The sequence below is a fragment of the Malaclemys terrapin genome, chromosome 6, assembly GCF_027887155.1.
Source record: "Malaclemys terrapin pileata isolate rMalTer1 chromosome 6, rMalTer1.hap1, whole genome shotgun sequence".
In the NCBI taxonomy this organism is placed as follows: Eukaryota; Metazoa; Chordata; order Testudines; family Emydidae; genus Malaclemys; species Malaclemys terrapin.
This window is the reverse complement of record NC_071510.1, coordinates 119,101,343-119,113,783: the sequence shown is the minus strand read 5'-3', so window position 1 is coordinate 119,113,783 and position 12,441 is coordinate 119,101,343. Positions and strand designations below refer to the sequence as shown.

Below are 12,441 nucleotides of genomic sequence, written 5' to 3'. Positions count from 1 at the left end.
TGGGTAACCATCACATTAGAGGGAGCCTAAATTGCTAGATTTTGCATACCTTAAACAGACATTGCCAAGTTAAAAAATATCACTAATATCTGATATTGTTTTATGTACTGCAACTTCCAATAATAACTTACTGAAACAAATCATCATTTTATTTCATAATTACAGTAGAAAAGCTTATTAAGTGCAGCCACAAAAAGGTCTAAAATTCAAGGACTCAAACATTTAGGAGTAAGTGAATACTAAACAATGCTATTCATTCATTAACATTACGTAACTAAATACTATCATTTTGGTAAATCAAACCCTGAAAAGCTTAAATTAAGTAGGGACCTTGACAAGTAAAAATGGAAGAAACTATACAGGAAAATAATTCTGGAAAGAAGCCGACAGACATTCAATGGAAAGAACAGGGCTAAAACAATAGATTTTAAATATGACTCTTGAGTAAACACTATGCCAGGAAGATTACTTTCTTTTTTATAATTTTGTATATATTAAGCATATACTGCACAATGATGAGAAGCCTTTTCTCATTCAGCAAAAAATAACTCAACTTCTACTGCTAGCATAATAAAGGATACAATTAAGGAACTCTAATGCAATACACAGTCACTATGTGTAACTACTGCTAGACAGTATATCGACAGACTACTGTCTAGACCAGTGGTGGGCAACCTGCGGCCAATCAGGGTAATTCACTGGTGGGCTACGAGACAGTTTGGCCAATTGGAGCCGCAGGAAGTGGCATGGGCCTTAGGGATGTGCGGGCCACCGCTTCCCGCAGATCCCATTGGCCATGAACGACAAACCGCGGCCCCTGGGAGCTGCGGGCAGCCGTGCCTGCGGATGGTCAATGTAAACAAACCGTCTCATTTATTATCCTGGCGGGCTGCATGTTGCCCACCACTGGTTTAGACATTAACAACTTTATCATAGTAGCTGGATGGCTAACTGGTTTAATTTCACTTCTAAAACACTACTAAAGTTACCAGATGGTAGCACAGAAGATTGATTAATGAGAAATAGAACTAAGACGACAATCTATTCATTTAATGATAGGCAGCTCACCTTTGCAAGAAATGCTTATTGCCAATTGTGATGCAGTTCTTCTTTAGATGCTGAGAATAACACAAGTAAAGTCTGTTCTACCTTAATATAGCTCTATAACCAAACTTCTGTTAAGTGCAGCTGCTGCCTATAGGTTGTACTTATGTAAGAATATAAGACTTTACATGGTGCCAAAACATTACAATCTCTTAGTTACAGTTTTTACATTGTGCAGATTGAGTGATTGAAATTCTCATATGTTGGCAGTTTGGTAGGCAGATTAACTCCCCATTTGTCCAGGTCACAAAAACCACCACCTCAATTGGTATTACTGTTGGTGATCTCAGCTAACAGATCAAGTGATTGTCTAAAGAGATCACAGATGAGAGAACATCATAGAAATATGCAACAGAGGGTCCTGTGGCACCTTTAAGACTAACAGAAGTATTGGAGTATAAGCTTTCGTGGGTGAATGCCCACTTCATCAGACGCAAGCCTGATGTATTCTGTATTCACAGAAATGTATTCCTAAAGGATAAGGACAGGACAGGAGATATGGTGGCATGGTAGGGTGAAATAATTTATATTATAGAGCATTAACTTTGCTTCAGCAGTTTAACAAAACTGAGATTAAATCACACATACTGAAGATAAAGCTTGTCTAATTCTTATGTACAGTCATTTTTTATCAACAGCAATGTCATTAAATCCTGAATAAAACATGTAGCTTTCTATGTTGTTTCACCTTGTTTAAAAGATAGTTAATAATATTTCTGTTCAGAGACTTTCCTTCAGTTAGACTTTTCAGATCCCAAGACATGCAAGACAAATATGTAGATCTGACTTCTAACACACTATTTGTTTTAAGGAATTAAATGAAATAAGGGAACCATTTAACATCCACCCATATATAAGAGAGCAAGATTACAGATCCTTTGGTTCTCAGTTGGCGGAACTGAAATGAAGGACTATTAATAAAGTACTTTCAGCTTTGACTATAATCAACTGTAATAACAAGATAGAAGTTACAAAAAATTCTTTTTGTTGAAACCACTTTTGTAATACTGCTTTTTAATAACCCTCATAATGGCCGAATTAGAAGGACCCCAACTGAAGTCATTCATCCCACATAAAACAAACATTGCTTTTTCTTCTTAGCTTTGTTTTACAAGCTACATTATTTCCAGATGATGCTTGAGGGGCCTAAGGGTTTCAAGAATTAGATGCTTAAATAGACAGCTGCTTTCTATTTACCATATAAATCAAGGATAAATCAAAGAAGAATCTAAATAGTGGACTTCATTTACCGCCATTATAGAGCACAAGCTGAGAAAGAAAAAGAATAGAAAGAGAGAAACATCTCATCAAGCAATTACAAAGTTTTATTTAGATTATTAACAAAGAAGGAGAAAATGCAGTGACATTTGTAGAATCTTGGGCTTCCAAATAACATTAGCTCTGCACAGCAGGTAAGAAATAATTCACTAGACTGGGAATTGGCCAGGAAAAATTCAGCTCTGATCAGCAGTTCTCACAAATCCATCAGGCTTTGCTACTGGGCTCAAAATGCAGAACTTACTTTGCTCATATTGTTTAAACTTTCCTTATTGACTATAAAAGTAGATCAATTCTAGCCCTTAACTAATGCAGAAACGTCACATTTTGGACTATGCTTTGGAGGATGGATCATGAGAGCATTTTTGCATTTTCAAAGATGGGGTCATATGCCCCCCATATGAAAGATGCGTTGCAAAGGAACTTTCTTGCACAGTTCATATGATTTGGTCACATGACCTTCAACATATGGCACCAGAGTGCTCTAAAACACTAGGAATTTCTTGAGACTGACTTTAAAATGTGTCCAAGAAATAAATGTTTAGTAAAAGTATGTACTGAGCAACTGTGTAGCTACTCTATAGATCTTGTGGGATGAAAAAAATAATATTTTGTACTTCTACAGCACCTTTCATCTGAAGGATTTCCAAATACCATATAAATAAGCCAGAGGTTTAATTGCTAGAGGGTACTTCAGGCCACTGACAAGCTTTTAATTGCCTTTGAAATGACATTTAGGCGACATCCCCAAAGATGGGACAATTTAGAACTCCAGCACCTAATTGGTATGTGTACAAGGATGTATTTCTAGGGTTCACTTTGGCAAACATCCACTTTTTTCTACCTCCCAAATATAAATGTCAAATTTTAAACTCAACTGAGTTACAGAAGTTTCCCCATGTGGCCAGTTACCAATTTACCTTGGCTGTTTGTGGATAACTTAGCCAACTAGAAGATCGGTGGCTTAAATTCTCAGTGCTGGTAGTTGGCTAGTGTGAAAATAAAGGGGTAGATTTTCAAAAGAATTCAGCTGCTAGCTACCTCTGAGTGCTGAGAACTTCTGGAAGTCTGACCCCAATTATGGGTGTTGGGCACTTCCAGAAGTCTGCTCCAAAAGGCCTTCAACTTGCCACTCAACATCTAAGGCCAAATACTAGTAAGCAGCAAGCAAAGCACCTGCTGCCATAAGCCTCCATCCCAGTTTTGCATATAATTGCTGTTAAAATTAACGTAGACACTGAACAAAACCAACATGACTAAATGTGCACTGAATATGCACAAGTGATGCATGTCAACTTATTAGAATAAAAAATTATTTGTCAATTTAAATTTTGTTCTTTAGTGAGTTTTTCAACTTCTACCTAAAATTAACTATTTCATAAGACTTGGGGGAGAATTCTAAAGATAAAAAAGATCTTTAATCTTAAAAACTAGATGTAATTCCCCAGGTCCCCAAACATAACCATCCCTTTCCCCCTATCCGGGGCGGGGGGGGGGGGGGAGGATGGACAGAATTCCAGGGGTCTCTTCTTAAAATCAGCACCTTTTTCCATGACGGCACAGTTAGCACCTTCCAGGCAACCAGATTAGGCCATTACAGCTATCATTCATTGGTTAAGAATGTGTGCAAGCGTTAAAATATTTTGTCCTTCTATACAGATTTTCATTCAAACATCTCAAAGTGCTTTACATACATTAGCTATTTAAAGGCCACCAAATTTCAGTGAGATAGGTTTGATAGCTAGAGATTGATTGTGCCACTGCCACTTGAAACACAGCCACTTCTGGGCTGAAATCAGTCAAAGCAACTCTATTCAAGATTTTAGGACGGGTCATGAAGACCCCTGTAACTGAAAGAGGCCTTTGAACATGTAGCTTTACTGCCCAAAGTTGGAATTTGACAAGGCACTGAGGTTAATTACCCCTATGAAAAATTATCTGAGATGTGTAATGATGAGTGCTCAGGAATGGTTTAAAATGGCACCTCTAGCAGTGTAGTGCCCCCTTACAGCACACTGGGACATGGGTTCAGAACTGACCTAAAGGAAAGAGTTCCACGTATGAAGAGCACCAACCCATTGAGACCCTTGCAAAGTCTAAAGGACATCTGGTTGTCCATGCTTACCCAACTGAAAGAGCTTTTAGACTTATGTTATATTCTCTTTTAATAAAACACATGATATGGTTCTTTCCTTATGTTAAGAGGTGACTTTTTTGTTTTGTTTGTTTAACACCATGTTTTGAGTTACAAATCAGTTGATATGTTGAAGATTAGTGTGTTACTTCTCAAAAGCACAACAGACATGAATCAGAGAGTATAAAATCACTGGTGTTGTAAGAAGTTACTCTGAAATATGGCATCACAGGTGGCAAGACTAAATAGGAAAAAATGCTGATGATTGTTTATTCAATAACCTTAGCCAGCACTCTGCTTTTGAATAGCAAAATGGCATTGTTTGTGTATTGCATATAAACAACTCTGGCCAGGATATGCAAGTCAAGCGATGTTGCTAGTTAAATTAACCATTTTGAGCCACCAAAATATAACCTGTTAGATAAAAAGTAATAGTTTTAATAGATATTAGCTAGTGTGTTGAGACCACAGCCTATCGTGCTGACCAATATTGTTTCCTTGTATTCCCCTATTAGTCTGTCTGTATTCATCAGTTGTCTCTTGTCTTATACTTAGGGTTTGTAGGGCAGGGACTATGTTTTTTTTGGTCTATGACTGGAGCTTCTAGGTTCTAAGATAATGCAAATAATAATAATAATAATAAAGGATCTTCTAAAAGGTACATAATCTTTTAAAAGCTTGAAATATGTGAAGATGGAGTTGTACAGTTTGTAATCCCTCAGAGTTTGGTTTCCTGAAACACTTACTAAAACTCAAGGTAAAATAGGGTTATATTTCCATGATCAAACATAGTAATTTATAAACTAGGAAAAATATTTTTGCACAGATTTATAAAATAAAATGTAACAATGTAAACCAATATAAACCAGTGACATTTGAAAAGAATGTATATATAATACCATTTAAGACTTGGGAAGAAGTATCTTTGTCGTATAAATTAACAGTATAGTAAACAAGAAGTTTTCTGACAGTCATGCAACCAATTTACAAATTGTTGTCCCATCTGCAGATATTGGCTTAGACCAGATGAGAAGCCATCCTTAGAAGTGTATGGGTACGCATGTTCAGAAAACACCAGTTTGGTCTACAACTTCATTTATATATTGGGCACTGCTGTTTCAAAGATGTATTAGGGTTTGCTTCAAGAGCAGACCTGCATAATATTTTAGGCCTTTTAAAATATTGGTAGATGCCAAAGAGCTTTTTTTTTTTTTTTCGAGTATGGTTTTAACTACATCTTCCAAATGTATCTGATTGCAACTGTCTTGAAAATTGCAAGTTGACAGGCTATGGAAGGTTTCTTAGCTTTGAATAGCTGTGGTTTGTTTTGCCATTTGTAAGTATATTTTTCATTTTCTTACTAAGTTTCAGACATGATGTCATTTTGAGAGGTTCCTATATTTTGGTGTTGGTGGTTGCCTCATTGTCACACACTTTGATAAACTTTTGCAGATTTAGGGATGTTGCTGCTTCTATTTTCAGAAGTTCACTGAAACATTAAATTCAATACTCACGTAATCAGGAAGTGGAGAGTCATCTGAACTGAGGGAGCCTCTCAAGGTTTGCGTGGCTTGCTCCAAAACTTTGTTGTGTTTTTTAGACAACAAAGAAAACAAACTGAAAAAGAACACAAAAATCAAAAAATGTTTACTATAATAAGAATTCACAAGCAACCCTCTACTTCCAGTTAGCTAGACTATTCAATTAGAAGAAACTGTCCATAATATTTCCTTGAATTGGGAGATTTAAAGAAAAATACAATGCACATCAGTTGCATGGGTAATATATGCTTTACATCTTCGGTAAGTGAGAAAGAACTTTGAATTCCATACCACAAAATATGGAGAAAGAAAGTTAAGTTTTCGTGCTTAAATATTCAAAAGTCTGGGAATAACAAAGTCAAGATTGTATGTGCAACTTAAATTCTGCTCATGTATATCCATAACAATTAAGTCTTCAAGCTCACTATCTCAATGCAATACATTTATTTTCCACAACCTGGGGTACATGTAGTATATTGTACATTTCCCCCCACTTTTTATGTTTCAGTTTGTTAATGTTCTAGTACATTAAAAAACCCTAAGTTAATAAAGATATGTATTTTACTAATTTAGTCAGGACTCCCATACTATACATTTTCTTTTCAGGGAGCAGCAGAGACTTCTGGTGCAATTCAGAGGATGAGGAACTGAATCACAAAGGTAATTTCTCTGTGAATTTAGAGGGGCTATGTATGTCTTCATTGTTTTCTATTATTTTTAACTTCTTATACTTTGGGTGGAAATTTCAAAATCATCTAAGTTACTTACCTCATCATAAAAAGTCCCACTAAGAACATTCCCTTATGCTCCTAAGTCACTTTGGATCTTTTAAAAGTCCTGTGCTTAATCTTTACTAATTGGGATAAGCACTGTGTATTCCCCAAATATTTTATTTTACATGCACTACCTGGCATACATAGTACTACAAGATGCTAAACAGATGTATTAAGTCTGAAGAAAAATGTAAATTATGCAGTCCGTTACTGTATAGATTCATAGACAAGCCCAGAAAGGACCACTGTGATCATCTAATCTGACCTGCATAACAAAGGCCATAAAACTTCCCTGAATTAATTCCTATTTGCATGTGAGCCTATCTTTTAGAAAAACATCTGATCTTGATTTAAAAAGTGCTAGTGATAGAGAATCTAACCCTTGCCAAATTAAAAATGGTTAGTTACCCTCACAGTTAAAAAGGGACACCTTATTTCCAGTCTGAATTTGTATGAGCTCCTCAGCAGTGAATTTACTGGTTCAGGTTAACTACATAGATGAAAGTAGTACTTTAGAAGGTATGTATTTTAAAGAGACTGCTCTTTAGTGCCACTGGTGTTCCTTTGTTGAGTGTCTTCACTATACCCTTCACTATTTTGTACACCACCTATTCTCTCTCTTCAGGCTAAAGAACGTCAACAATCTGACTTCATATGTAAATCCTGCGTACCTCTAAACGGTTTTGTTGCCCTTCAAGACTTTGACGGTCTCTGCTACTGTAAATTATTCTCTAGGTAAGCTGATCAAAGCTGAACACTGTACATAAAAGAATATCAAAGTGACACAGTGGCCAAGAATTATGGGGTTTTGTGTGCTTAACCTGATCTATTACATTATCGTAAAAATAATTCACGGGCAGTTGACCGCTTCTTACTCTCACTTCATGCCTGTAGGTCCCTTCACCAGGATATCCATCTGTTTTAATTTTTCAGATTTTAAAACTTTACCCTACTGCACCCCCCAAAAAATTAAATTAAAATTTATTTTCATTAAGGTTAATAGGTGATTTAGAAGATGGGTGGTTTGATGGATAAAACACTGGCCTTTCAAGCAGAGTTTAAATCTAGCCTTCAGCTCTCAGTCACAGTAAACTGACAGGTTCAGCTTTGTTTTCAGATGTATGGGTATGTTCCTGGACACTGGGTAGAGCATGACTATTAATCATGAAATTTTGAACACATTTAATAGTGAACGTAATCTTTATGCTGTCTATTTATTATAAACACAAAGACATCACAATACTGTACTGCCTTGTCTGATGTTAACACAGAGATGTGCATGGTGCTTTAAAGACACAGAAAGACAAATCCCTGCCCTGTGCATCTTACAATCTAAGGCTACATCTACACTACAGGGGGAGGTCGATTTAAGATACGCAAATTCAGCTACACGAATAGCGTAGCTGAATTCGACGTATCGCAGCCGACTTACCCCGCTGTAGGGACAGCAGCAAAATTGACCTCTGCGGCTTCCCGTCGACGGCGCTTACTCCCACCTCCGCGGGTGGAGTAAGAGCGTCGATTCGGGGATCGATTGTCGCGTCCCAACGGGACGCGATAAATCGATCCCTGAGAGGTCGATTTCTACCCACCGATTCAGGCGGGTAGTGTAGACCCAGCCTAAGGGAAGCAAGACATAGGGAGACAGGATGTAGTCAAGGAAGTGGAAAAGCAAGGAACAGTGTTGCACAACAGAAAGCCAAGAAATCATTTGTTTAACATACGCACCACAGTGTTTGATGGAGGGATATGAAGGAGGAAAGTAGCCTGAATGATGTGGATGAGAGAGGTCATTCCAGGTATACAGGGCAGTTATGTAAGGAAGCATGGCAGTAAATGTAGGAGGACGTAAACTGAAGGTGAAGGCAGAGGGAAGGCCCCGACGTTGATAGCAGTAGGAAATGAAAGACTAGGGTTAGTGCTCAGCACTTTCTGACAATCGGAACCTCTATAGGGTGCCTCGAGAGTTGAGTATCCAAAAAACGGAGACCTCCAAAATTGCTAGTCACTTTTGAAAATCTTGGCCTAGAAGAATGCAGGAGCAGAGCTGTGTACAGCCTTGAAGTGTTCAGCTTCTGGCCTTGACAAATGTTATATTGCCCTACTTATACCATACATTTACTGACTCACAAACCATACAATTTATTACTGTCTGGATCCCTGCTTTATGAAGCTCCCCAACCTGTTTATTATAATTTCTAACTTTTCTATGTCTCTCAGGCAGTTAGCTTACTACTTTTACCCTCAAATCCATTCACCACTTCTATTTTCAATCTCCCCATATATTATATTACAGAGACAAACTACAGATACTTTTGCTTTTCTTTGATGGCTATAACCATTCTGAAAGTGCGACGTGCCACCACAGCAAGGTCAAGGGGCTTGAAACTCAACCATGTTTTAGTTCTGGATATGGCTCACAGACAGGGCCGGCTCCACCATTTCTGCCGCCCCAAGCCAAAAAAAAAAAAAAAAAAAAAGCCACGATTGGCGGCGGCAGTTCAGTGGCAGGTCCTTCGCTCCTAGAGGGAGTGAGGGACCTGCCGCCCCCGAATTGCCGCAGGTGCCGCCCCTCTCCTTTGGCCGTCCCAAGCACCTGCTTGTTAAGCTGGTGCCTGGAGCCGGCCCTGCTCACAGCCAACACTGGTCTCACTGGTCAATTATAGCCTGTTTGAGGTAATCAAATGTCCATGCAGATTCTTTGAGATCTCTCAGTTGCCTTTGATACCAGTGACCACAAGGCTGTAGTTCTTGGCAAGCATAGAGTGGCTCCATTCTTTTATCTCTGAAAGACTCCACATGGTAGCACTGCCCCAAGAATCCCTCTTTTGGAGGGTACCACTGGGCTCCTCCTGTTCAACATGCTTGTGAGACAATCAGAATATACAGTGACACAATCTGAGGCTGCAGTGCTTTCAATTTGCAAATGACAATAGCTCTATAATTGTGTGATATCATAACTGTTGAAATATTCTCAGTTGCTTAAACTACTAACTTCTGGATTTGAAAGGGAGGGGAATGGGTAATAAGGCACTCAGATAGTATGGTAATAGGCATAATATAAACTAGATTGATTGCAGAGAGCATTTCCAGAGAATCCACCTTAGTTTTGGAACCTGCTTCCTCACACTGGTTCATCAAAACCTGAATTTGTTAAGCTCATATATTCCCCTGCCATTCTCCATGTTTTTCTGGAATTGTGGACGGAGTGAGTTTTATCTGGATAGTTGGAGAGTTTGGATTGGTTTGTGTCCTAATTTGTATGTTTTATTATATAATTCTTCTACATGCACCCAGAACTCTGGATGGTCATACTTGTAAAAAGCTTTTTTTCTTGGTGCAGTCGACTATATCCAAGAGGTGACATGATTTGCCATTAGTAGAAGAGGTCTGCTGTTGTACATTCTTTTATCAGTTCCTGCTGGCTCATTTTCAGAGCATTCATAAGGATTTAGAGCTGGTATAAGATTTCACAAAAATCACTAATATTATTTAGTTATTTATTAGTGAGTATAAAATCGACAACACAAAACAGGGTAAATAAAAGCTAGTGACACCCACTAACAATGAAGTGGTGGTGTTAGCATTGGCAGAGCCTACTCTGTTCAAGTGTTACATTATATAAACAAATATATACATTTCTATAGCCAGTTTCATAAAATAGTATGCAAGAGGCAGATTATTCCTGGGTTAATATACTATAGATACAGAATCTTTTGGGGATCTGAGAGACTGAGGTTTAGTGCTTTGAAGAGCAGAGAGAACTCAAAACTTTTCTCTCTGCAAAAGTGTTGATCAGAGTTTGAGCAAGTCTTCTTTGTTTGAGCAAGTGTTCTTTGTTCTTTACTTGCTTAAAATAAAGTCAGTATCTTTTACACTAACAATATATCCTCACACTAACAATATCCTGATTCTTTATGGTTATCCAAGAACCTCAGCAAAAGGCAAGAGATTTTTGCAATACTCTTCTGAGGGAGTCGAGAGGAATGAATTAGTTTTTCAAACCCACACCTTACCTTTTCTCTTAAGAGCCAATTCAATGTCCTATCAATTCCCAACATCTCTTCAGACTGTGTCATTTTAGGAATAGTATTAATAGCTTGATTTCTATAACACTTTATATTCAAATTCCTTATCAGTCATTAATTCTCACAACTACCTTTATGATAGCTATATATTGTCCACCCTACGTTACAGATGGAGAAACTGAAGCAGAATAATGAAGTAACATGCCCAAGACCAGAGGGAATCAGGATCAGAGCTGATGTTAGAAATATGGCTTCCTGAGTCCAAGCCCCAGGATGAAACAATCACTGAACCACACCTCTCTCAATTGTCTGATATACAAATAGCGGTAAATAAGATTAAGAAGTACTAATCCTTTGTGATAATTATAGGTGGTGATCAATACCTACAACTTTAAGAATAATTCAATAGATCTGAAGGCAGTGAAAATCTGCATCCCAGAGAAAAGTACAGAAGAAAGCAACTACTTTCCTAACCTCTGGAATCTCTCATCCTCTTTTTCCCCTCAAGTGGATCCATCTGCAGTCTTTTATCAAGATATCTACCTGCTTAGGCCTCATATCAGTCTCCCACCAATCTACAACCTTTACAATTGGAAACACTTGGAATAGATCCTCAGTCTACAAGACTACTGAAAGTGAATAAGAAAACAAAAATATCATCTAGGATAATGGCATACACAGCAGCACAGTGTATGGGGAGGGATAGCTCAGTGGTTTGAGCATTGGCCTGCTAAACTCAGGATTGTGAGTTCAATCCTTGAGAGGGCCACTTAGGGATCTGGGGCAAAAATCAGTACTTGGTCCTGCTAGTGAAGGCAGGGGGCTGGACCCAATGACCCTTCAGGGTCCCTTCCAGTTCTAGGAGATAGGTATATATATTATCTAAATATTATTATCCTTTTCCCTTCCCAAATCCAGATGCTGTATTTATACAACAAATTGCTCATTTGAGGACAGATTTTCAGCTTGTCTAAAGCTTGGCTTTGAAAACTGGTTGTTTATCTGCACTGGGGAAGAGGGGGTTACTCACCCTGTGCAGTAACTGACGTTCTTCAAGATGAGTGTCCCTGTGGGTGCTCCACTCCAGGTGTTGGTGCATCCCTGCACCTTTGCTCGGAGATTTTTTGCAGCAGTACTCATACCGGCCACGCATGCGCAGAGGCTGCCCCCCGCTGTGAGCTTAGGTTAATAGTACGCATGCGTGGCCGGTCTCCTCAGTTCCTTCTCTACAACGGAGGCTACCCCACTCCGAAGTAGAGGGGAGGAGGGTGGGTAGTGGAGCACCCACAGGGACACTCATCTCGAAGAACGTCAGTTACTGCACAGGGTGAGTAACCTCCTCTTCTTCTTCGAGAGATGTCCCTGTGGGTGCTCCACTCCAGGTGACTTAAAAGCCGTGTGTCTTAAGGAGGTAGGGACTTCGGATCTGATAGGAATGCCCTAGATAGTTCAGCCCTGCCCAAGCGTATATCACATAGAGGGCCTTGAATAAGGGCATAGTGTTTAACAAACGTGTGTTCAGAAGACCAGGTGGCTGCTTTACAGATATCAGCCAGGGGAACTTTGCGTAAGAATGCTACAGA

At 38.7% G+C, this 12,441-nt stretch overlaps 1 protein-coding gene across 2 annotated transcripts in view; it reads right to left on the bottom strand.

Annotated features, from left to right (window-relative positions):
- DYM (dymeclin) overlaps positions 1–12,441 on the bottom strand; it is a 332,893-nt gene that overhangs the window by 81,644 nt on the left and 238,808 nt on the right. For both annotated transcript variants that reach the window (XM_054032077.1, XM_054032078.1), the window contains one exon: positions 6,031–6,133. In XM_054032077.1, the coding sequence (XP_053888052.1) occupies positions 6,031–6,133 (103 nt within the window). The remainder of the gene's footprint in view (positions 1–6,030; positions 6,134–12,441) is intronic.